Source organism: Tenebrio molitor, chromosome 8, assembly GCF_963966145.1.
Source record: "Tenebrio molitor chromosome 8, icTenMoli1.1, whole genome shotgun sequence".
NCBI lineage: Eukaryota > Metazoa > Arthropoda > Insecta > Coleoptera > Tenebrionidae > Tenebrio > Tenebrio molitor.
The window spans coordinates 16,667,201-16,694,788 of NC_091053.1; the positions used below are offsets into that span (position 1 = coordinate 16,667,201).

A 27,588-nucleotide genomic window follows, 5' to 3' on the forward strand; every position below is an offset into this window, starting at 1 on the left:
CACCTACCGTATATCCGAGCCTCGCCGACCTGTGAAGAATCGTCTCTCCTATCCCCTTGTTCAACACCCAACCCTTGATCTCCTTCTGGATGTCTTGCACCGAGCCCGGATTGCTCTTCGCCGATATCACCCCCCGTCTCTTGGGCTTGATCGCGTTCTCGCTCTCCTGGTCCTTCTTGACGTACTTCTTCTTCTTACGTATGTAGTCGAAACCCGAGCTGAACTTGCGTCTGATGTTTCTGAATTTGTTACGTTGCTTCTTGCCCAAGATGCTCCCTTCGTCGCCGTCGATCGAGGGAGTTTCCGACTTGCTGTCGGGATCTGCGGTGTCGTCGTCGTCGTCTTGTTCCTGCTCGTCCAGCAGCTCCGTTTTGATTTTCTTGTCGACCAAAGTCTTCAACAAGTTGTTCTCTTTGCGGCCGCGGTTCAGCAGTTTGTTCTTCAGGACTTGTCTGGTGTCGGCGAAGTCGGACTGACTGGTGTCGTCCTCTTTTTTGATCAAAGTGCTCAGACTGACGCTCTCGTCGGCGTCGGGCAGTTCCTCTTTGATTTTTATGTGGTTGACGCAGGTGACGGGGGGCGCGGATGCCGGCCGATCCTCCCCGAACACCTCTTTGATGCTCACTCTTTGTTTCCGCATCCTGTTCTTCTTTCTGGAATGGACGTCTTTATTAAGGAAACTCTCCAAAGTCTTCTTCCTGAACTCGGGAGTGGTCTTCTTTTCGCTGTCGGCGACTTCGTAACCAGGTGTGGGCAACAACTCGACCACTTTCTCCGGTTTCGGAGTCACCCTCGGATGCATGTCGTCCTTTCTTTTGTGTTTCCGCTTCTTCCGTCCCCCGTACCGTTCCAGGAGTTTGTCCAAAATAGAAACCCCCTCTTTGGTGGTGGTGTTCGGCAAGCTCTTGATCGACGAGCTCCCCTCAGAATCGTAATTCTTATTACTGAACAAATTGAAACTGTAATTCGATTCCGTGTCGCTGTCCAGAGTTTCCGTTTTGATTTTCGTCTTCATTTCATCCGTGTTGGGAGAGTTTGGACGATTGTCAAGATCCGGCAAGGAAGTAGACAGTCTGTGGTACTGCGGAGGTCTAGTCACCTGGATCAGACTCGGCGGCATCCTCAGCGACTTCTTGTACCTGTACACCTCCTCCTCCCAACCCGGATAGAAATGAGAACCGTCCCCGAAGAGCGGCTTCTTCGCCGGTCGCGGCAAAATCGACGGAATCTCTTTCGCGTTCGCTCTTTGCTCCTCCTTCACTTTCACCTCGTCCACCACATCCGGCTGCTCCTCCACCTTCGCCTTACAATTGATCAATGGAACGTCCGAATCGTCATCGTCAACCTCCACTTTGGCCACCACCTCGCTCGTGCCCTCCTCTTTCTTCACGTCCACATCCAGAGGTCTCTCTTTGGTGACGCTCTCCAGTTTGGCCAAAACTTCCGGTTCGATCTTTTTCCTCCGTCCTCTCTTCTTCCCGCTGCCGTTCTTCAACTGTTCGACGAAACTCTCGCACGCTTGGGTGAAGATGTCGTCAGGGCTCGTCGATCGAGGCGATTCGGCTTTGACTTCGGTCGGTTTCGTGGACGACCGCCTGTCTCGTCTCATGTCCTCCAGAGTCTGTCTCTCCAAAACTGGCATTTCCCCTTCGGAATCCGAATCCGGAAAGTCGAAAACTGAAGTCTCGGACGAGCTCCGCAACCCTGTTTTGTCTCGCGGGGGGACGTTCCCCGTATCCTCTTCGTTCCTGCTGAACAACCTCCTCCTCGGGGGGAACGAGTGTTTCTCCTTCACCAGTTTCGGAGGACTGACGCTGTTCGACTGCAGAGGACCTTCTTTGTCGTTACTCGACACCTGTTTCAACTCCGCTTTCGTCCGTATTCTCGCCGCCACCAGCGCCGCCAACCCGTCGAGATCTCCATTGGGATTGACATGATTGGTCATCAAGGCGTGACTGTCCTCCAATTGTTTGTCATGCCCCCCGAGATACTTGCTCGACTCTGACTCGAAATTCACCGAGTCTATCGCCTTGGGAATGTGGAGTTTGTACATGAGGCTGTTGTTGTTGTCCGGGAGGTTGGTGGGAGTGAACGGGGAGACATTGTGGCGACTTATCAACCCCCCTTTGGGCTGCAACGGCGCAGTGACGTCAGTCGAAGGATGCTGAATGTCCAGTCGCGACTTGTGCAAACTGTCGTACGACCTGCTCAACTGTTCCTGCTCCAGTTTCTTTTGCGCCTCTTTGGCGCCCCTGCTCTCGAGACTGTTCCGCAACAGCGACAACACCCTCTTGTCGGCGCCGCCTAGATTGGTCTTGGCCGACGACATCGACGGATTCGAGTTGGTCCTGGGTAGGTTGTAGAGATTTTGTTGTTGCGACTGCGTGGGGTAGTTGTACCCCGGGTACTGATGCGCACCCGCCGACGGTACGTACGTCTGGTTGTGGTACTGGTTGTACTGTTGATATTGCTGCCTGTTCTGATATGCCGTGTAGACTTCTTTGGGCTTCTCTTGGGCGACCTGGGAATGCTGATAATTCCCCTCTCCGTTGGTCAAGAGTTTCTTGCCGTGCTCGCGTTGGTAGCTAGAGAGTCTCTCGTCGATCTGCAAGTCGATGTTTTGCCTCCAGGTGTCGACTTTCGTCATCTTGTTGGGTATCATGGAGGGCGCCGTGTCTGCGGGACGTTTCTTCTGAGGGTCGAGCGGTGGTACCGGATACAGAGCGGAAGTCTTGTGGCCGTGCCCCGCCGGAGGAAAGTCGATCCTTGGCAGGTTCTCTCTCGTCTTCTGGGGCGAGTTTTGTATGTAAGAGTTGACGTGTGCGGCGCTCGGTACTGTCACTGTGGGGTACCGATTGACGGTACCGCCGTAATTGACCCTGTTCGCGTTCTTGTCTGGTACTTGTCGGTAGTTGTTGAGCGACTGGTTCAGCGACGTCACGTTGAAGTTCGGATGGAATTCGACTTTGGGGGCGGTGGCCGTCGGTACTTGTCCGCATCTCGGGTTGAGATTTCTTTGGAATGAGTTGGCGTAAACGTCGTAAGTGGGGTAGTTGTGCGACGCCACCGTCGCCGAAGACCTGTTCGTGTAAAACTTCCGGTCTTGGTCGACGTCGTCGAGGGTCGAGTCAGCCGGCGTTCGCACCGTCTTCACCGACAAGTCCAGAGGAGATTCGCGTTTTTGTTTGATGACCGGCGCTATTCGTCCATTCACGTTTTGATTGGTCGGTGCTTTGCTGGTCTGGTAGTACTGTTGCGTCGAGGAAGACTGATTGGTAGGTGCCGGAACGGAGTAGTTGGTCGAGTTGGAAGTTGTCATGATCACTTGCGTGTAGTTCTGAGTGGTGGTGGTGGTACCGTACTGGTAGTTCTGGAGTCTGTTTTGGTTGGGGTACTGGTGGGGGTTTCTGTAGTCGTGCTGGACGCCCTCTTGGTACCCCGTCGACATCCGTTGGGTGTTGTGGGGGATGGTGGAAGCACTGACGCTCGTCTTGGACGCACCCTGCGGGATCTGGTTCGAACTCGTCGGTAGAGTCCTGGTCTTCGCGTTGGACGTCCTTATCACATCCCTGTTGCCCCTGTTGGACTGGTAACTGATCAAAGAGAGAGAGGCGATCGGTGGGAGATTGTGCGTCGTTCTGTACCCCTGCGACGTGTTCTGGACGTCTTGTTTGTTGCTCTCGGACGTCTTGTACTGCATCTGGGCGGTACTTTGCGGGTGGGGCGAGTACAAGTGCTTGTAGTAGGCGTTCTCTTGGGGGTTCTGCGAGTGAGACTGACTAGAGACAACCTTGTAGGCGTTATTGCTGGTCGCCTTGGCCTGCATCTGGTAGTACGACCGCTGCTGCTGTTGTTGTTGTTGTTGCTGCTGCTGCTGCTGTTGCTGCTGGTGGTGGTAGTACCCCTGGCCGACGTTTTGGAGCTGGTGATAGGACTGGGACGCCGGCGAGGTCACCATTTGATCTTGTCGAGGCGGCGCTCTCTGCTGCGGGGACGGCGACTGCTGGTGGTACTGCTGCTGCTGCTGGTGGTACTGATTGGAGGGTGCTTCGCGTGAGTGAGGTCGAGGAAACTGGAACTGTTGCTGCTGGTCCTGGTAGTTCCCTTGGTAGTGGTTGTGGCTCTGCGTTCGGGCTTGTTCGGCCATTTGCGACGGCGGCCTCGAACCGTCCGAATGGTGCGACGACGGTCTCTGGATGGGGGTTTGTTCGCGCGTGGGGGGTCGTGTCGCCTCCTGGGGGGGCCAATAGGCGGCCGACGACGGAGGCATCTCTTGATTTTGTTCCGTCTCATTGGTGCGCATGTGATTCTCTTGCTGATTTGAGTAAGCGGGGTCCGCCGTGGAGCTAGTCGCCGTCGGCAGCCCCTGGAAATACTGACGCGCCCCCTCCAACACGTTTGTGAAAACATCCATGACCTGCAGGTTACACCTGCTCTGATCCCGACTGAAACAACGGAAACATTTCAATTAACCAAAAAGAATTATTCAAGCCGTGCAGCGCTACCAACCGAAACAACGACAAAAAACTCTAAACGCAAGAATCTCACTTGATGCATTCAAAAAGATTGAGGTTAGGCCGGCTGTCATAGCGGCCGAAACAAAAACTATATTTATAAATAAAACCATAGACAACAGTTCATCTTATTGCATTTACAAAGATTTAGGTTAGACCGGCTGTCATAATACCAACCGAAACAACGAAAAAACACTAGGGCAAACAAAAATTTGTCTTGTTGGATTCGAGGGGTTGGGACGTGACTCACCCGGATTAATACCGATAAATGGGGCCCCTCACGACGAAATAAATTCGATTCGAGATTGGACGAAGGCCCTTTGTTCCCCGCGCGAGGGTCGAATCAAAGAATAATAACTTTCTCAAAGGGAATAAACTATAGAGACGGGATCTGTCACTTGTGAATTATTTAAGATGAAACTTCGATTAGAAATTTCGTTTTTGTCCACCTGTAATTAACGTCCAAAGTGGATGTTTTATTTAATGTGGAAAAAAAGGAGCGATCGATGTCGCACTAGTCGTAAAATAATTTGATAAGAAGACGGTCTTGAGGAAGACGGAGGAGTCGTCTTAAATTCTATGGCCTTTTAGTCTTGATCAATATCGACGCCTGTATAACAAAGGCGTGCACTTAATTAACTTTTAATTCTAGCTTCCCCGTCCAGGTCACGAATGTTTTGTGACGACACGAGGGTCGGGGGTTCACTCGAAGAATCGTACGGGGGATGTGTGTTGCGATTCGCATCCTCCACTCTTCACACCTGTCTTCGCGCCGTTCTAATGACAACGGCGATTATTCCTCCACGGAGACCGTCCCCGTTTGTTGCTTGCACGACGTCGTCGCTAAATTACCCCTAGATATTTTTCAACCTTGGGGAGGCTGAACCGATGCTCGCACGCTCAATGTAACTCGATATTACTCCGACGTTAAATTTACATAACAGAATAATTTCACCAAAGCAGGGATTATTAAACATTTATGTAACGCATGTGTAGTGACTTGACACCTTTTACTCGTGCTTAAAATAATGATATGTATGTGTGCTATCCACTTAGGGCCGCGGAATGGCACCGCCATGAATATTTCACCAGTTTCGGCTTCTTCAATATTCCATAAACGAGACGACCGGAATGAGGTCAAGATTTTCAGGAGTAATCGACGCTTTTCATGTTTTCTTACTTTCCAAGCGGAAAAAAGAACGAATAAGAAATCGAACGCGCCACAAAAAGCCGGCGACTTTTATGATTTACGGCGCGTCAACAAATTTCTTTCTTCTTGATTGTTTTCGATTACTTTAGGCTCGACTCTGACATCCAAATTCTTTCTTTCACTTAAAATGTGTCGCCTCGGCGTGGTAAATCTCACGTGGGGCCAAAATCGGGCGATCAAGCTGGCCACACCACACCAAACCATCGACTTTCATTTCCACTTTGTGATCAAGTGATTTCTTATCAGTTAAGCAACCCGACTTGCTATCTTTAGGTTCACAGATTCTCTCTTGCTCCTTCAAAACGTAAAAATCCTCACCGAGGACGATCTAAACGCATCCTTGACTGTAGTCGAGGATAAAATGTGTTTTGCCTTTCAGTTTTGTACACAAATACACACTTTCTACATCCATATGCATGAACCTCACTTATGTATATTTATATGTGGAACGTCCTTATCATAATGAACGCAAATTCAGATGGAGTTCATTGAAACATTTATTTCTAGCGACGTATTTTTTGTGTGATGATAAAAATCTACGCTCGCATTTTCGATGATGATAATAATAACGAATGCTGCGGAGCGAATCCAACACATTTTACTCGCCTTGACACAAATGGAACGTACATTTTTTATGGTTATTATGGAGAAAGAGTGATAAGTTGGACTTGAGGATGTGTTAATCTAAGCGAAGGATTAAAATCAACACGGCAAGAAACCCTGAGAATGCAGGAGAGGGCGAAAGGTCAACCAACCGTTCTCGAATGCAGGTCATCGATTTTCCCTCGCGCAATAATTTCCCTTAAAATGTGGAAGAATAATGCCCTTCGGAATATTTCGGGGTGAGATGCGCGATAAGTGATGACCGAAACGGAGGCGGAAGACTGGAGTTTTCGGTATTCGGCGACATATTGCTCTCCTTCCAGATCTGACAGTTGGTTTCTTGCACAATGACCGTTCTCGCTTCTTTATTGCCTTTGTCCGGAGTCTAGACGCGAAACATAAATATCAGCGAGTGCCGTCGATGGGGACGTTTCGACAAATACGCGCGCAAATACGTTATCTGGGGGTTGAGCGGAGTCGTTGCACCGAATTAGAATCAACCCTTGATTACGCGGCGGCCTGGATCAACAGTGTAATCAACAGAGTAGACGGAAAGCGGGTGGGTTTTTCTGGCGGGATATTATTTAATTGTGTTGTCTTGTCTTGTAACCCCGTTTAAGACAGTTCCGCTCGAGATTAATTTGTTTCTGTTGTTCCGTTGTTGTTTATGCATCTCGGATAATTTTCGTTCTTATTTTGCTGATCGACTTTTAAAAACATCTTTAAAACCACAATTAAAACTAATTTCATTCTCTTTCTCTCCCGGCACCACACTTTTTCGCTTTCTAGTTATCCACAATCTATACGAACTGTACTAAATCCATAGATTTATTTCCGATATTTTATCCACAACAAATTTAAATTACATATTTATCTATTTTTTTAATTTCTCCAATAGAATTCGTTCCAGTTTTTGTTTCTGTTTCTAATTTGTAATTTTCTGATCTAGAAACAACACTGACAAAAAAATTCTTATTTTATTAATTGCCTCATTAAATTTCGTTGTTTTCTGCACCCGAAAACACATTTTCGTTATTTAATTTTCTTCACATTACTAAACCAACTGCACCAAATATGACAATTTATTTCTGACTTTCTGACAGATAATAAGAAATTCTATTTAGATAAGTATACATAATACATATACCGTACCTACGTACGATCCAAAATAAAAGATACTAAATACAGGAGATATTTCATGAATCATGAGTGATAATGAGCCCGGCGGAATTGAAAATGCAACCCACAATACATTTCCAAAGTTAACGTGGATTTTTGTTTTTTAATTTAAAACATAAAACATAGTTAGCTGTGCAGTTTCGTAAATTTTGACATAAACGTCATTCGCTTGGTTAAATGAAATTGTGAAAAAACGAAGAATTTTTGGGAAAATGTTTATTGTCTGCATAAACGCGCAACGCCAGAAGCATTTTCATTACACTCGCCATAAATCAGGATCATACATATCTCACATAATCTGTTTTCTTATCGTTCTTAACAATGATGTTTCAAGATATTGCCAACTGTAGGATGTTAATCATGGCCTGCTCTGTTAAGACGATCTGATTTACACAAAAAAAAAATTCTGACATTCGAATTGTCTTAATGACATTTTATTTTTTTTTTAAACTAAAACAATAATTGTGGACTTGACAGCAAAATTCTAACGTTAAGTTTTTTACGTGGCAAATGTGATGAAAAATTATACAGATTGAATTTGGCTTTAATTCTCATTGGTCAATTTATGTGGGCGGAGCAGATAAAAAGTTATAACGGCTATACTATAGCCACGTCAACAGAAATTTTAATTTTTTAATTGCGACTGCAATTTAAAACAAATTGACATTTGTTCTTAAAGTATTGTCAGGATTCGAACTTTTAGGGAAATCAAGTTTTTCATGTTGTGTGTACTATTCCAGACACGGAATCTTGGCCAACATTTTTTAGACATTTCTAAAAAAATGATGTAAACCAATCATTAGTGTAATTAATAAATGACAATTATTAAAAATCACTTTGAAGTTTTTCTTGTGACATCAAAAAAGCAGGGAAATGGCATTATCGAGTCAAAAGTTGGGTTATATGTATTCAATAAAGGCCAGTTCACACATATTTGTCAGTTAAATGTCAATTGTGGCCAAGATTCCGTGTCCCGAATAGTACTTGCAACTAGAATTTTCAAAAGTAATTTTGAATGCCTAAGGTTGGTTACTATCAATTGAGAGATTCTTTGAGTAGGTCGAACTAAATATACTGCCAAAAACCAAAACTGATTGCGAAACGAAAAAACATCTATCAGTTAAGTAGAAATTAGCCATTGTTAGCAACTGTTAGAAGGAATTCGTTGCCTTGCCATTTTGACATGGTTACGATATCTTTTGTTTGTCACCAGAAACCACACAGCTTCCAACATAACCAAATTTATGGCGACCTAGTAACGGAATACCCCTAAATCCTAGGGAATAATTTCTTGTTGACAAATCTATACATGTTCTTTCTGTCATTTACGACGAATTATCTGATTCTGAATGCATTTTTCCTTTGGTACTTAATTTTTGCAAATAAAAATTGCGCACGATGAGCAAACAAATTATTAATAAAGATGTCTTAACTTCTATTTCACATTTTGACAAATGACATTTTTGTCACTACATTACGAGTACACTCTCCGCAAAAGTCCCATCATGCATTAAACAAACAGAAACAGTCACAAAATGTTGGCTGACCTTGAAGTTGACAATTCAATTAAATTTCCATTATCACACGGTATTTATTTCGTCAATGAACTCTGTTCCATTTGCTGTTTGTGCACCACACTTTTTTTTAACCTTTCTTACAATCTGAGCTAAATCTATAATATCACTTCTATACTCCATATACTGATAGAGTGCACGTTTTTTGACAGACACACAGACAAGTATCTATGCGGTAAAAAGAAAAACTATTTATAACGTTATATCATCCAGACTGGAAGAATCAATCATTTCAACAACAGTTTATTATAACAACTGAAAACATAACAACTGAAAACACTTGTACTGAAACTTCATTCGGATTGACAGCTCTAATTCTGTAAAAAACATCATCGGCGTAGGATTACTACTGGCGGGAATTAATCTGCAAAGCTACAACGGTTTCCTAAATAACGTGAAACAATTGAGATGGAGAGTCTAGTATTTTTCACTGCGTTACGTTTTGGAACTAGAATTTAAAAACGTGCAATCTGTCAGTGTACGGTTGGCTTAAAAAAAAACGGGAACTGTCAGAAAAAGTTCTGTCAGGTTTTATTAAATTTTTATAGTTTGAAACGGCCTTTTAGAATTTAGTTTAAAAAATTGCACTTATGTGTCAGAAATACTAGTGTCAAACAGACACAAATTGACATATAGTATAATTCAGAATAAGTGGCATCGCGGTAGGCGTTGATTCTCTAAAGTGAGCTTTATGTAATGTCAAAAAATTTAGTAAACATGTAAAACCGTCATTACTTTATTCTGAGGTTATGCGTTACATAATTTTGACATGGTTTTCACCCACAGCAGAGATAACCCCCAGACAAATAATACACTTTTCATAAATGAAACAAGGAAATTCCAAATACTTATAACAAGAAAATAAACACAAAACGATTCCAATGATAATATCAAGGCCAAATTAAAAGCGAAGGTTACCAACAGCATCGAAACTAGGATATTATTAGCAAGGGTCTTGCTGCCAACGTAAATTTGAATTTCCAACGCCTACCGCGATGCCACTTATTCTGAATTATAATATACTTATATTGACAAATTAATTTTCCAATTCACATTAGATCAAATTTCATTTCCCGTTTTTTTTTTTTTGAAGCCAACTGTACCGAGTAAACCTTGATCTAAACAGATTTTGATTACAGCAAACTTTTTTTTATGCTTATATTTCCTTATCAAATTTCACTTCATTTTCTGTCTCCGCCACCAAATGTTATTGTTGTTTAAATTTCTATTGTTTCTATTCAAATATCAGCGCCAACTGTACTAAAAGCATACCTACATTTACTTATAACTTTCTAATCTCTTATTACAACAATTTTTCTTATATTCTTCACTATACTAAAAAATGTCGTCATATTTTCTGTTCCAGACACGACGTCTCTTCGGCTTTCAGTACTAAATGTATAAATTTAATTCTCAGTTCATTTCTTCGATAAAGCTCTTTTGCTTCTTCATCCTCACATTTCTCATTTTCTGATCTAGAAAGTTTTGACGGCTTATCTCCTTAATTTCTTAATACATAATTTCTGTTTCTGCACCACATCCAATCGCTAATTAATTATTAATTAGTTATCTACACAAACTGTACTAAAAGCCTTACAAATTTATTTCTAACTTTCTAATCTAGAAACAACTTTTACAACGAAAACTTTCATCATTTTATTCGCTTCTTCAATCAATTTACATCACTTTTTTTATCCCTTATCTTTCGTTTTTTAGTTCCTTTTACATGTCTACGGCGACTCTACCAAATCTATGGATTTACCTCTAACTTTCTGATCTAGAAGAAATTCTATCCAGGAATACATACTATTTATTACCACGTTCTGTTCCTGACATGACCTTTCAGTACCACTGAACTAAATCTATTTTTATATTTTCTATATTTTTTCTTCTGTTTCTGTCATCTAGGAAATATTCTATTGACAAAGTTAGTTCTTTTTTTTTAGCAATGAATTTGCTACATTTATTCTCATGTTTCTAATTACCTAACAGTAAATAAATAGTTTTGATGTTTTTTAATTTATCCCTTTCCACTGGCATGACTTCCATTATTATGCATTTCTTTACCGATTGTTACTTAAATCGTCATTCTTTTATCTTTCTCTGTGAGAATTTATTCTCCTTCACTTGTCCCTTTTCATTCTCAAGTCTCTTTGAACTCTCTCGGAATGTTTAAATATTCGAGAAACGTCTTTGTCGTCAATTTACCAAATAAAAACGCTACGTTACGTAAAAAACGTAATAATAAAAATCCCGCGTGTACACTTCGTTGCACGATACTCGCTTCCCGCGCACGCAAATCGCGAAACCCTAAACGTTCGTCGCCAAATCACGACCCCGTCCATAATGCATCGTTACGGGGGTCGTAAAGGTGGATAATTGGAGCGAGTTCTGTGTTGATTTAGTAATCGGTGTACACCGGTGCTTTTTTAAAGACCCAATTACCATAGTTATGAAGGGAAACGAAACGATTATAGTCCATTAGAAAAGTTTCAGGGATATTAAACGACGATTAAGTCGGCTCCCACTTCCCGAGCACACGCGAACACAAAATTCTTCAGCCGTATTACGATTATGGAAACAATTTCGGGCGAGATTCACATAATTTCGAAAAATAAACGTGCTGTAATTGTCGACACAAAAGCAAACAAAACCGGAGAAGCCGACAAGTTTGAAGCGGTCTAAACCCCGTTCAGATGGGACGAATTAAATAATCCACATCTGCCTTTCGACTATTCACTTATCTTACTCGTAAAGTCTGGTTTGGTTCGTAAAATGAAAATGATACGGTTGTCAATACTCATCGCAGTTCTCATCACTCGTGATCTTGTTCAATCTCGTGTAAGAATCTCCGTCTCAGATGTTTAGACGAGTCCGCACAAAAGTGAGAATGACAATCTCATTCTCACTTCGCGATGAGAATGACACAATCTCCTCGCAGGGACCGTATTCTCGTTCGTTTTGCGTTCCGGAGCAACAAATGAACTGGTTAATCTGTCTCGACTCCTCCCGTCCCAGTTGTCTCAATTAGAGAAGTGAGAATGAGCGTCTCACTTCTCATCGCTTTCTCCACTTGCACAATCCCGTTCGGCGTCGACTTTCGCGCCTTTCACTCGTCATATTTGCCGAATCAATAAGCGACTAGCATTCGAGCGGCCATAACAATATCGCGACCGTGCCGACGTCGGATGACCCAGATTCCGGAACTCTGATGCGAACTTGATCTTTGCGTTCCAGATACCGGCCGAGATATAAATAACCGAGCCCAACCTGGCTGCACCAATGCATCCAATTACTGCTCAACGGTGCGTATCGCCTTGCTCTCCTCCCGGAGTTGATGGACGCGTAATGACACGGAGCGCTCCGGGAGGACTCCGGTGCGGTCCGGATTGATCTGTCGACGATGAAGACGCCGTTTTTCGCTCCTTCCGGCGTGTGCAACGTCGCCATCACAAGAAATGGAGAGGCGTCGCCGAGAGATGGCGCCGCTCGCGTAAAGAGCGCGCGATTCGAACCGAACACACTTCCACAGACAATCCCATTTATCACGACACCATTAAACCTCTCCGAGGAGCTCGAGCGGCCAATCCGATTTTTATTTTACGATCTCCGCGGTCGCGGTTCAAGTTCACGGCCGCGAGTCGGTGTCAGATCGGGCGAGTGCACTGGCAAATCGCTAATCTACATCTCCCGGCGGTGAATAAACAACGGAGGTCGCTTTATCTTCGAAGCTCCGGACACGGAATCGACACGATAAGCAATTCGGAAATTTTTGATGGAAACGTTCGGTGTGGGCGTCGTTTGCATGCGATTAAATTAATCTTGGTTGTGGACGAGCGATGGTTCGCTGCGGGTGGGTCGGAGCCATGTTGTCTTCGAGCAATGGATGTTGGACGTGCACACCTCTGATGGTCTTCGTGCTGGGCCGTTCAAACAGCTCCGAAATCTGCGGAGATGCATATCAAGTTTGCAACAGTGAACCTGCCGCGAAAGAACTTCCGAAGTTGTGAAGAAGAGCGTTCTGCCGCCGCGTTTGCCTGATTCGGCCCCGCCTGTCGCGATTCCTCCCGCGAAACTCCAAAGGCAAAGCTTCGTAGGTCCCAACGGTGTCGCCGCCTTCCCCACGATCCGCACCGCCGTCTCCGACGTGTTAATGACTCCTAACTGGCGTGTTGACCTTCACGTCTGAATTTCAAACACACGAACGTAAACAAATATTGTTATTAAGGTTAGTCGAATAACAGCGATCCCGTCCAGTGTAAATTCCGCTTTTCCGGCGAGTTTAACGTACAAAAATAAACTCCTTTCTCCGCATCAAACCGGTGCAACGATAACACCTCCAGATTTCCTCCCTCCCCCGAAACCTTGTAAGTATCGATTCGCCGACAAATGTTAATACCCCGCGGAAAACTGTTCTCGTTCCCTTTCAGGTGGAACCCCGGGGGTTGTAACGTCATTTTTCGATGTAAATTCGTTTCGGTTTCGGAATGTTTAATTATTAGTTGTATTGTTGTACGGGCGACTAGGAAAATTGAATTTTCCGATTCGGGAAAGGTATGGAGGGATCGCGTGACTGGGGCTTCAGATTACGGCAACTCGAGCCGACAAGCTTGGGGATTTTATTGCTCGATATTCGAGTTTGTTGGATGGTTAATTGCGCGAGCATCGAAAAATCATTGTCGTGGCGGATTTTCGACGTTCGCGAAAAACCTGTTCTACGTCAAAAGCGAAACGTTGGCTGTTACGGGAATTGAAAAAGATTTGCTAATTGATTCATCACGAGACGAGGTGAAACTGCTGAAAGCCGCTAATTTGTCGATAATCAAATTGAAAACTTTCGAATGTTCTCGACAATCTACATTACCGATCTGTCGGTAAAACAGTTTTCGTTCGGTAATTAATTGAGGGAAAGCGACTTCGCCTGCTTGCGTTCGTAGGAAGGTTCGCGTTTAACCCTAAATAATGGAACTTTACTGTCAAATTGCTTTAATTTTTCTCGTCCCCTAGTCGAGTCTAGCGCACCCCACGCTCCTCTGCCTGTTCAAGGCAACAAACCTCCCCTCGTCAAAATACGAAACAAAGTGGAAACAGGGGAGAAAAGAATTGTCAAGAGAAGAACGTAAAAAGCAATGAATCTATCTTCAATTACTTTCGTCGAATTTTATTCTTGTCATCTGATTAATTTTTAACGGAACATTCAACAAGGAGTGAGTGTTGCAAGACTCAATACCAAGTGACTATAAACGTTTGGACTTTTGTTTCGTTACGTTGGCAGCATACTTTCAATTTTATATTGGCATAATCGATTTTCAAATTCAAATACGTATGTCAAACCAAATGTCAAATACAACAAGGTTGTCATTATCACCTTTTATTTTTGATAGTTGCAGCACAACACCACAGATAATAATTTGCAAAAGCTGCAGCACACATTGAAGTGACATTTGCAAACGTGGTACCTGAAAGTTAATTGTCGATTATTCACAATTACCACTAACCTACAAAATAAATCGAGACTTGACATCTCGACAATGACGCGGCCTACCAATTGCTCAGTGATACCAACCCACTAAATCTGATTCAATCATTTATAGTCACTTAGCACTAGAACATATGTTATGCAGGGCCTGAAAACTGCTTATGGAACGTGGGTAGCCTATCCAAATTAGTTAGGGCCCACGTTTACTAGATGGCGCCAATCGAAAATGGTCTGGTCAAATGCGTTTTGCAATCTACTTTATCGACTTGACGATTCATCAAATTTTGAAATTTGAAAACGTCAGTGTTTTACATATTAGTATTTTCCGCGTGCCGCATATCGTTTCCGCAGTTATCCGGTTGTTGTGTGTGTTTTCACTCTCTACTTGTGTGTGGTAAGCTGGTAAGTAAACACTATATCCTCAATTAAATGTTTATTTCTAATACGCATGTAGACACTAAACATTGAAGTAATTTTCAGAAATGGGCAAGAGAAAATGTATTGTTTTGGGTTGCGAACAGAAGGAAAACTTACACCGATTTCCAAAGGACAGAGAACGGCAAATTAAGTGGGTGGCTGCTATAAACGACGAAAGCCTGTTGGTTTTATCAGCAGCCCAAATTAATGAAAAAAGTATCTGCTCCCAACATTTTGAAGCAAAATATCTGTTGGGGAAAAGAATTTGCCTTACCGGCGTACCAACAATTAATTTGCCAGGTAAGAATATTGAGAATATAAGGTCAAGTTCGACGTGCTAATTTTGATTTCTTTAGATCTGGTTTCCGTTGAGAGTACTGTACAGGGTGATTCAAGTTTTACCGCCCGCACGATTAACCCTATTAAAAAATTAGTAAAAATTACATTCCCTTCATATAAGGCTTCAAACGTGTGTAATCAATTTTCCTGTATCACTTCATTCAGAGCCATAAAATTAAAAAGCAGATTTTGAGCAAAAAATAATAATTATAAAAACTCATAGTTAAATTTTGCACTTTAATATCAAATTCCATTTATTTTAAAAACCGGTAACACTTTCATGATTTCAATGACAGCAAATTTTTCCTAAATGTTTGAAAGGACTCTCAGTGAAAAATGATGTAAATTAATGTAGCGGTTATTGAATTAAAACGAAATATTTACTCGTTCCATTAAAAAAATTGAAAATTTTACAGAATGTTCTCTAGCGATACACAATCATTTTTGAGAATTTTAAATCGATTAGAAGTGGGTGTTTTCGCTCGGACGGTAAAACTTGACTCACCCTGTACCTACATACGTCTAGGTATGGATCCAACTGTTGGGGCCAGTTTATAGAAAGATAATTAAATATTTAATTCAAATTAAATTTTAAGGCGCGATTAACCCATGACTCCGAAACTTCCATTGGTTTAATCTAACCTCGTGTTCAGTTAATCACGTATTTAATTAGGATTAACTCAATTTCACTTTTGTAAACTGGCCCATGGTATTGATTATTTTCCAGCAACATCGAAAAAACGATTGCGTTCTCCAGATGGGCTTGATGAAGGGGAAAACAGGAAAAAATCCCTTCGCAGTAAGTTATAGGTCACCAAAAACTGAAATTATTGTTTACTGATTTTTTGTTTTTTGTTTTTTAGCGGAACATCAAATATGCTACGATGATGATGGTGTAGGTGTAACTCCACTTCCTCCCTGTGATGTTACAATTACACCAAGAGTGCAACGCACAAATAAAAAACGTAAGGAATTACTTAATTTATTAGTCATTAGTAGGTAAAAAAAGTAAACCTCAAGCTAAAAAATTAAATGTTTCTTCCTTATGTATATAGGTACTTATAAGCTTATTATGTCTTATTTATAAATGTGATTTATTGCAGGACCTATTCTGACCTTAGCAGGAGTGAGAAGGCAAGGTCAGCTTACTCCTAAAGAGAAAATTCTTTACAAAGAAGTGATAAGAATGCGAAAGCGGCTGTCTGTAAAGAAAAGGTTAAAGTATGCCAAAAATTCTATTATGACCGGGCACTGGGAAGGAGTAGATAAGTTAGATCCTGTAACTGTTAATTTTTTTAAATCACAATTACGGAATTTAGATAAAAACAAATATAAACGAACATTTTCTTTAGACGACAAAATTTTAGCTTTAGCAATTTTCAAAAAAAGTCCCAAGACATACAGATTCTTGTCTAACTTGTTTACTCTTCCCAGTGCTGAAACTATCAGGAAAGTAGTCAGGCACATTCCTATTAAAGCGGGCATTTGCAAATTCTTGCTCAATATTATAAAAATTAAAGTAAACAAAATGAAAAATAGAAGAGAAAAATGTTGCATTTTATTGTTTGATGAGATGGCAATAAAACCAAATTTACAGTTTAACAAATATGAAGATATTGTTGAAGGATTTGCAGATGACGGCATTAATAGGAACTGCAAAGTGGCCGATCATGTGGCAGTATGGATGCTTAAAAGTGTAACCACGTCACCATCATGGAAACAACCAATTGCTTACACATTTTCCAAAGGCCCAGAATCATGGCCAAGTATTATGAACATGTATAAAAATTTAGTGAGAGAATGTGAAGCAATTGGTCTCCATATTGTGGCATCTGTGTGTGATCAAGGAGTCACAAATTCGAAGGCCATCAAGCAGTTAATTTTAGAAACAAAAGAAGTGGCTTTAAGAAAAGGTGAAGTGGAACGTTATGATGTTATAAAGATTGGGAAATCCATCGTTATTCCATTATTCGATCCACCTCACCTTTTAAAATGCATTCGAAATAACTTACTAACAAAAAATCTAAAATTTGTGCTTGATGGTCAAGAACGAGTGGCAAAATGGTCGCACATAGAGGATGCATATTTTATAGACAGAAGTAGTGGAAACCTGCGAGCTATGCCTAAACTCACAGATCTCCACGTGGTTCCAAACAAAATCAAAAAAATGAGTGTGGCCAAGGCTTCACAGGTTTTTAGTACTTCTGTGGCATCCATAATGTCACTGATGAGTCGCAGTGGTTCTATCAGTGTTTGTGGTCGAAGACAAATGTCTCGAGAGGGCGAAGACACTGCAGTATTATTGCAGTTCTTTGACAAATTGTTTGACAGTGTCAATGGGGGCATTGGAGGGAAAATAAAGAAATTATTAAGGCAGAGGACTACAACCCAAGGTTGTAGTCCTCAGGAACGTTATTGGGATCGGGCTTTGACCGTAATACGAAGCATGTCTTTTATTAAAGTCAAAGCCGCAGATCGATCTCATCCTGAGGTACTACAAAATTGGCAGCTGACTTTGAACGGATTTAAACTCCTGCGATTGCATTTGACTAAATTTGGTTTTTCAAAATTTTCCGCACGAGTTTTTAATCAGGATGCATTAGAAAATTTTTTTGGACAGGTTCGTCAGCATGGGGTTCGAAACATCAACCCAACGGTTGCTGCTTTTGGGCCCTATTATAAAAGTCTTCTAATTAATAATTTCAATAGGTTCCACTCCAAATATGCCAACTGTGAGGCCGATGAGTCCACAGGCCTCCTTGTCACTTTGAAACAATTTGTTTCCCAAGTGCCTTCACCACAAGGGAATCCTCTCGAAATTAACTTGTCTGATGTACCACAGCACTTGATAGATTCACGACATGATAGTTTCAGGCCCTTACAGAATTATGTAATGAATTACTTTGCAGGATATATCGCAAAATTTGTCATGAAAGAGACAAGATCTTGCGATATATGTGCAAGTAATATATTACACACAGGTACTCCTGATCAGCAACATGCTATAATAGTATCCAAAGATATTGGCAACAAACTGAATTATTGCAATGTTAATTTTGTGACAGAAATTGCACGATTTACAAATTATATTGAATATATCATTCCGCAATACTCAGCTCGTTGTAATATTTCGGATATATTATATCATTGTGCTGATCAGATAGGCTTTTTCCTTTTCTTTGTAGACTGTCCACATAAAGCAAATATACAAAAAAAAATTAAAACCTTGCTAATTAAATTCTTACTTTTTCATTATTTTAAAAATTGCACTCAAATAATGAATGGGGTCGTTGCAGCGCCAGAGCATCCTGATGCTATCCAGATTTTAGCTTTGGATGTATTTAGAAAAAATCGGAAGTACCCGCAACGGCCTCATTAATTGTAATTAACGTAGTGTTTGTATAGTTTTTGTCTAAATTTTTATTTTGTATAATAACAGTTTTTGTAAAGAATTTCATTAATGTCATCGGAAACCGACTTACTACGGAATCAGGCGATTCAAAATCAAAGAAACTCCTTTTCGAGAGGATTTCCCTTTCTATTCAACGTGAAAACGCTGCAAGCAGTCGGGGCACTTTTCCAGACTCCGCATTATTATCGGAAATTTTTGTATTGTAAAAAAAAAAAATTCTTATGTATAGATACATATGTACATACTTATGTTGATTAATTTATATGTTTTTGTAAATATTTTTATTTTATGTATATATTTAGTACATTATGTAAAATATAGTGTATTTGATTGGTATTTTTTTTATTTATTTATAAACCATAAAAATTCAAATAAGCCTGCGACAAAATAAAACATTTCAAATTTCCCGCGCGAATTAGTTTGCCCACGTTTGGTAGGTGGCGCTAACATTGCCCTTTTTTAAAACACGGCAGATTGCGTTCTATAGAGAGTTGTTCTGTGATGTTATGGTTGTTCTGTGAAGAACAAATCATTCTTGCCAAAATCTAAAATACTCCAAAAAGTACTCTCCAGGGAGGAAGTGTTACAATAAAATTGATACAATGACGTCACAACTCCTGCGCGCGGAATACTGACAGTGGCGTAACAATGGAGCACACGATATCGTAATGTCATAAACGATATAAAATAAAAACGAAATAATAATAAGTACGAGTAGATTACAAGTTCTCAAAAAGCTTAATAGATTTTTACTTTGCTATTCTGATAAAACACGAAGTGTCACGACGCTACTGATGCTTTCTGATCTGTCACGTACCAAAACATATTTCTGCTGTTACTGTACCATTCTTATTTTTTAAGATTACTCTGTTTACACTGTCACACATTTATCTGTCAACTTTTGTACGAATGTTCGAGGAATCCAAAAGAATCGAGATATAAATAAAAACCTCGCAAAAATCAGAAATTCCTGAGACCTGTCTAGCTGGAAATTCAAGATGGAGTGCTTCAAGGCTTGATACTAAGAAGCCTGTTGTTTTGATAAGAACAAATGATTTATCCTAGAATTGAAAGACGCCATCTGGTTTAAAAATATTCTGAAAGATCGGGACAATCTGTAATCCAGTCAGCCTTGGAGATGAAACCGCGTTTCTTCTCGGATTGATATTGTGGTATCTAAAGTTACGTCATTTGAGATCTTTGATACAATTAATTCTAGTCGCTAAAAATGTGAAGTAGTCAATGTATTAAACATAGGTCAACGTAGACACTACATTAAATATGCCGGCGGATTTTTGAAAGGCATTTCGTTGTAACTTGAACCACAGCCGCACACGTGTTTCCTCGAAACGTCAACAAACAATTCCCTAACCTTACGTTCTAGCATTCCTATCTTGTGGATGTCGTTTGTGCCATAACCATTGCTACAATTTTTTTCGACATTTCCAAGGGTGATTCAGCAATATATTTTCTTGATCATACAATATTTACATGCACGATTTTTTTAAGTGAGAATATGTAGTAAATATTTGATACAGGCAAATCGGTATAGATAAAGATAAAAGTTGGAATAAATCGGCACTCCTTGGCAAAACATTGACCTTCACCTCTGCCACGAATCGCCGTTAATTTTGACAGACATAAAAAGTATCACTAAACAACTTAATTTCCCCCCTTTCAGTTTGGATCCACTTCCCAAAGCCGAGCATAAATACGAACCCGGAACAGTAGTTTCCACGTTTCTTCGCAAATCTGTTTTCCCTTCTGAACTGTCACCAGATCCCATAAACAACAAAATGAAAAACGATCATACATTAACCACGAGACCATAATGCGAAGGTACAGGTCGATAATGGCATCCGTTGAAAACAGGTCGGTCGGAATGTGCGACGGTTTCGGTTTCACGGAATCGCACATGTTGAATTTACGATTGCTGTTTGAACACGTCCGGGTTTGTATCGATCTCGACTCAAATTAATTGCGAACATGTGCATCTCTGTTGGGCGCAACTCACCTTACACGAGAAAAATCTGTGGGTTAGCCTGCTGTGACGAGCAGCCAGCACAGGGCCGGCATTTTTGAGAAGCTCGAAGTCATCCTGGAACAACAAGAATCAGTTAGATCGGTGCGATTTGTCGTGTTTCCATTGTTAAGACACTTTGAATGAAGCGGCGGTGGACGCGCCACCCGTGGCTGCACCGACAACCACTTGCGTGGCTTTTCTGGACAAGTGGGAAATAATTTTGCAATTAAAAACAAAGGAGCAGAATATTTTTCTGGTTGGAATTCCGAATTGTCGTCGTGCTACTTTATCGGTTGCCATACAAAAACCTCAACAATACAATGTCAATGTTGCAACACGAAACGCTTTCTCAACATCAACGAGGTCAGCAAAATATAAACAATTAGTAGTACAATATCGAAACGATCCATTTCGACCGGTTTCGATGAAGCAATCGTAACGTATTTCAGTGCCTGGCTGTCAAAATTAGATCCGAGCATAGGTGGCGTCCGTCGACGGCGCGATCGCAGCGCCGTGGCGACGTTCCGAACACTTGCGTTACGCAAATCTCGGGAGAAACTTTCCAAAGACGCAGCCACAGGTGCCGGCAGAATTTCGTTTGAATTTGATTCGCCCCGGATTCAGGTCAGTCCCTTAATTAACAGCACCGGTGAGGAGTGCGACGACGCAATTTTCCACCGATAAAATCACAATTTCCAGTTTTTATCGCCGTTTCATAACCAATAATAATTGACGACTTTTTTTATTCGGTGCAATAAGTTTTACGATTCGGTCGTTCCGTATGTCACTCTTTTTTTACAATCTGCGCGATAAAAACGGCACAGGCTCCATTTTGCATCGCGTCCTCCATTTATCCCGATTCATCTGTCACTTTGATGACCGTTTCCGCCGCTGCTGTAAAAAGATGCGCGAGGATCTCCCTGGACGCGTTTTAATGACCCTGAAATTAGCCACATTCTTGCCCAATGCAATCGTCGATTCGTTGCACGCAACTGCAATACCACACGTGTTTGGTTTGGTGAATGAGAATGCATCATAGAATGGATTCTAGGAAATATTGAAAACTTCTATTTTTACGTTTGTGACGTCCCGCCACTCACACCTGAACTATCTGTTCGGTTCTGGGCGAGAAATTTCTGCAGATTCCACCGGCAATCGACGAAATCCTTGACTTTCCTCGACGAACAAAAAAAGCCGGCGAGTAGGCGTTGAACCCATGTGACCCGCACCGACAAAACAACGCGTCCTACACCTACTTCGATCTTCCCTCGACGAGTCAAGACGCAAAACCGCCCCGATCGCAGAGGCAGCAATATTGATGAGGCCTTTGTTCGACGATTACGGTATTGAAAGTAATTAGAGGGCGAATTCCGTAAATAACCCAATATCGAGGCCGTAACGACCGTGCTATTCGTTTATAAACCATCTGTCAAAGCTCCCACTCAGCGCCACTGTAACAAACCAATTTAATTAAGGCCCGGCCACTTGGCGGCGGCGTAAAATTTTATTATACAACTATAACGTCCCATATGGAAATGACCTTCCGCAGTTGGGAATTGGTTGAGGGCGAACGAAACGAATTTATTTCGTTACTTGCCAAGTTATAACGAGTTTGTGCGATAGTGTGGCGCTGCGTTCGCGTTGCACGGGGCGACATCTTCGGGTGGGGGTCGGAGGCGGCGGTGGGCTGAAGGGGACCGAGTTGCATCTCTCCAATCGTAGAACTAGGTCAAAACGAAGGATCGAGGCACATTTTAACTACCACTTTATTAATTCCGCTCAAAATAACATGACTTTTTTAAAAGTCTCAGTTGACTCCGTTTTCTAGATCAAAATTGACACAGATTTTTGACGTGACCGCTTTGGAAGCATCAGAAAAGTTTTAACAAGTTGTTTAAAGTTGTCATACATGATGAAAGGACAAATTTGAATCGTCTGGAATAAAATACAAGTTTTCGGTAATTATGTATCCAGTTCAAGATGAAGAAGAAAAGATGAAAATATAAATGTTGTGAAGAAAAAACCTTGGACAGGTAGTTATAATTGGAGACCAAAGTATGAAGGTTGTTTGGAAAGTTCACGACCTGGTAAACATATCGACATCAATGCCGCGTCAAAAATTTTTACCGCGTTGCAAGACCACATCTGCCATTTGAGCAGCTGTGAATATCAAGTAGATCTGTTAGAAGTTTCGTTGCGTACAGATTTTTTTTTAATAACCATGCAAGTGTATTTTTTCAATGAATAAAAGTTTTTGTTGGACAAGAATTCAAACCGACCGGAAACACCAGATAAAAAGATAAAAAATGTGTTGGGTGAGAATGCACCTTCGTTTACAACTGGGAAAAAAGATTTCGGAATGAGAACTTTTCAAGAATGTTTGAATCGTTCTAAGGATTTTACCGATTTTTGTGTAGGTACAGTGTGTGTACAGCGCTCCTACTAATCAAGGACTCGGCTTCGCCTCGTGCCCGAAAACTGGTTTTCGCACTGTAAAATACCCCTACCGTGCTCTAATACAGGGTGTTTGAAAATTGCTAGTACAAAAAAAAACTCTGGCATCTAGAAGCCCTAAGAAATCCAAAAAACCAATTTTTAATTTTTTTAAACAAAAGGGATAAAGTAACCCTATCCCTGCATATTTTAGGCCTCAGGCGGGGCAGTATTTTTTAAACCTTGGTAACCAAGCGTGATAATGAAGGACTATACAACAATATGAAAAATTAATATTTTTTTGCAAGATTTTGGCAACTAACAATGGTACTAACAATTTTAACCCAATTTTTAGTCATTTTTATCTCGAAAACTAGAGGACTTTTATTAAAAAAAATTTTTGCCGATGACTTTAACTCACCATCACCAATTACCAGTATTTTTTTGTACTAGCAATTTTCAAACACCCTGTATAAATAATGATTAATAAACTGGTCAAAAATTGGTGAACGCAAAGTGCAGAGTGAATTTAAAACACTTCAAAAGCAACGGCTATGGTTTCTTCAGGGTTTCGTTTGTGTTTCTTCGGGCGTTTGGTTTGAAACTTACGATTTTTGAACAATTACAGTGCCATATTTTGTGAACTACTTTTCTCAACGCGATATCAAATGGAGGGGGAATTGTGGTTATAGAGAGGACGCAATTAATGGGACAGTTTTACCAACCTACATTAAATTTGACAACGATATCGTTAATCCTTTTAATTTATTACAACGATACATGCCAATTGTGCTAATTATAAATTGGCCATATTTTTTGTGTAACAATTGAATGAATTAAAGTAGTGCACATACAGGTGTCCCAGAGTTGCGAAAAGCTCCATAACTTGTTTGTTATTAAAGATATCAACTTTTTCTTTTTTTTTTAGATGATAGCTGCGTTTCGGAAAATATTACGCTATATATACAGAGTGTCCCAGTATTATAGAAACACTAAAGTTATGTTGTTTTAAATGGAACCTATCCAGTTTGATTTCATTTTTGGATTCTATGCTAAATTATGAATCAAAACTATACAGGTCCTTTTTAATTATCTGCCATCGTTTTTGATCTGTGGCGCTCTTTTTACCAGAATTCCGAATTGCAGGGGTCCCTTCGAAAATTCGTACCTTCGAAATCGTTGCACATAAATTAAAATAACTGACGCTATTTGATTCCTGAATGTTTGCCGCATCTGTTGAGTAAGGCGAAGAAATGTCTGCAAAATTGTTAATTTTATGTGGTGTTACTAAAGTAGTGAAAACATCCCGGTTGTATAAATGTTTCGTTATGGGTGGCAATTTTTTATAAATCAATAAAAATAATTTCATAACCTTAAAATAGTATTTTTATTAACTTACAAACATATAGTTTTCTCTTTTACAGTGTTTTCCACAGACCCTCATATGATTAGATGAAGGTCTTCCCATAATAAAGCACTTTCCCATGCTTTCCTTCTCTCTACCGGATCTTGCGAACCAAAAACATTTTCGATGAAAACATATTTTGGTTTACGCCCCAACGTGGAAATGAATGGAAACATGCTTCTGGTTCGTTTGTTTTATCGATCTTATTTTTGGTCATTTGGTCGTTTAAAAACACAAACCACTTGAATAGCCGCCACCGGCCGAGCATGCCTTATAATTAGTTCATACGATTCACATCAGATGTCTCACTGTTAACTGGAATCGCCAATTACTCAAACCACGAGTTTATATTTGATGACAGAACATAATGAATGAACAAACGAGAAACGTTTAAATCTATTAGCAGGCTACACTGGCTTTGATCTTTGTAATTTTACTTTTTGGGACAGGCTTACTGATTGCTTCTTTTCTCAGCTTATAATTGGGCAATTTGAACTATTTTTAGCTGTCAAACTTAACAAATGTCGTTGCCATTAGAAACGGCCCAAAAGAGACGACAGAATCTTTTGTTGTCATATCTGTTTAGTATTCCTATTCCAACCAATTAAAATCGTTGAAAAGGAATCATGTGACACATGAATTATAACACGTGCTTTTTATCAAAATGTGCTCGACATGTTTGAGTTTTTTTGTTTGTTTTTTTTGTTTGTGGGTTCTAAACGTTTCGCAAAATACATACCTCAAGTAAAATACAAGGTTGTCAAGGACTGTTTAAGTTGGTGTTGGTAGTATAATTTGTTTCAAAATCAAAAATCCACCAACACTGCATTCTACCTCGAAAATACAACCGACAACGTCGCCAACTTTTGTTTTTAGTGTGTTTGAAAGTGTCAGAAAAACGTGGGGTTATGAAATAAAACTGTTGACAGCCGTTTTGGTCGTAGTTCATCGTGTTTTTTAAATTCTTCGAAGCACTTAATGAACGCTCGCTTTAATTTAGCGGTTAAAACATTCCTTGTTTTTCGAGGCATTTTTATAATTTGATATTTGTGACACACTGAAGGTCAAATTTTGGCGGAAGATTAGGCCAACCCAGAAAAATGAAACTTATTCTAGGGATTTCTTTTTTTCTGCCAACATAATTCAAACAGGTGGTGGATTTTTGATTTTGAAACAGATTATACTGTATTTTATTTCTAAATGGTACAACTGGAGTAACTTCCGGTTGTTGACGACTTGACACTGACAGCCGCATCATTGACAATTTTGCAGTGTTGCAAATTTTCTATTATTTTCCTAACTGTTTCAACGCTTTCTGGAATACTTTTTGGTTCTGCAGCTCCTGTTTCACAAAATAGACGTCTACGGTTAGACAGCTGTGATGCTGCTCTCAGTTAACCACAGATATTTTGAACACCCTTTATTTTTAGTTAACTATTTATATTTGACTTCGCTCTTTATTAGGCAATAGTTTAATTAGGTAGTATAACTTTTCAAATTTGTTTCCTATACATTTCTGAGTAATTTTTGTCGCAACTTTTGCCACAAAAAAAAAACAATCAATTAGAGAACACCTCATATGTGATTAACAAGAAACTTAGTAAATTAAATGGATTTGGGTCGTGTTATGTCAGAATTGGAGACAACTTTTTCCTTGAAGCTAAAGATTTATGTTAACTTTTCCTGGAGAGTTTTAGGCGGAGCAAATGCTACAACATGGCGGAAAGGATTCTCCTAGCATATAGGTACTTGTCTTTTCAAAACGCTACGCCCACCAGTTCCACAAAATGAAACTTCAGTTCGCAAAGTAACATTTATACGAAACAACGCACCACTGAAAGATCTGCAGAGCTTAATTTCATCTAAAAGCATCTCAAGTTATTCAGCAATTTAAAAAATGAAATTACAAATAAACCAGTTATCAAAATGGTAAAATTAGTGCCGGAATATTTACATATTTTACTTGTCGAGTTATACAGGGTGTTTCTGAAATACGTGTGTTAATTTTAACCAGTGGAAGAACGCACCAAATCATGGAACTTTTCTCTATAACATTTTTACGAAAAAGCAATACAAACTGATTTAAAATTTGGAAAAAAATTAACCATCAAAGTGTATACCCGCCTATGGATAAGGGCGAAAATTTTCTGTTGTGATAGAAACAGAGCTTTGTTAAAAAGTTCCATTGTTATAGAAAAAAATAAATAATCAAAATTTAGATTCTCATGGTTACAAAAAATAGAAACTAGTTAATCACACAAAACGACTGGTAAAAATTGTGGGGCAAAAAATCTTGGAATACTTTTACGAATTTTACAAAATGTTATAGAGAAAAGTTTCATAAATTAGCGAGTTCTTTCACTGGTTAAAATTAACACACGTATTTCAGAAACACCCTGTATGTTATTAATGCTATTTAAATGTAACATGTGTTCAATTGAAAAGTTCATAAAATTGGCTTTGATTTTTGTCGCTATCTTTGTCTAACCAACTTAATTTACGATGTTGTTGTCTCTTAAAAAATACAGTCATAGCCAACTTGATGAACAGTAAACTGGTACTAGAGTTTTTTGCTTCTATTTAATCATAGAATCATGTGACGTAAATATTATGCGCCATTTTTTGTACACCCTGTATGATCTGATTTAAAGGAACACCTTGAGACTATTTGACAGACATTGATTTCTTTATATCTTGCACGGCGTGACTAACGTCAAACGTAATTTTGGCCCAAAGTGCGATTGTTATCACTATTTTTACTTAATACAGCACTTGCCAAATGTTACTCAAACCATCCATTAAAAATGCTTTGTTTCAAAATTCGTTTTTTCTGTTATAACGACACTGACCGACCTTTGGCCCCCGATTTGACGATTTTCCAAAAACGACCCACCCGAGCGCACTCCCACGCCCACGCACCAACATCCTCGTCCGTAATCACCCAACAAGTCAAACACCCAAGCAGATACTCCGCCCGTATCGATAACTTCTTTTATTGGA

At 40.4% G+C, this 27,588-nt stretch overlaps 1 protein-coding gene and 1 long non-coding RNA gene across 4 annotated transcripts in view; one reads left to right on the plus strand and one right to left on the minus strand.

Moving 5' to 3' along the window:
* Positions 1–27,588, minus strand: part of LOC138137548 (uncharacterized) — a 104,652-nt gene that overhangs the window by 2,212 nt on the left and 74,852 nt on the right. Inside the window, exons 3-4 of one of the 2 annotated variants that reach the window (XM_069057008.1) lie at positions 20,747–20,825; positions 8–4,445 (exon numbers count right to left, since the gene is read on the minus strand). In XM_069057008.1, the coding sequence (XP_068913109.1) occupies positions 8–4,414 (4,407 nt within the window). In that variant the 5' untranslated portion in view covers positions 4,415–4,445; positions 20,747–20,825. Of the gene's footprint in view, positions 1–7; positions 4,446–20,741; positions 20,826–27,588 lie in introns of both variants that reach the window. The other variant, XM_069057007.1, reaches the window with a different exon arrangement.
* On the plus strand, positions 14,703–19,063 carry LOC138137549 (uncharacterized). 2 transcript variants are annotated; one of them, XR_011161786.1, is made up of 5 exons: positions 14,703–14,961; positions 15,040–15,276; positions 15,333–16,114; positions 16,179–16,280; positions 16,419–19,063. It is a non-coding gene; the product is annotated as an uncharacterized lncRNA (long non-coding RNA). The 2 variants fall into 2 exon arrangements; XR_011161785.1 differs by having other exon boundaries at positions 14,703–15,276.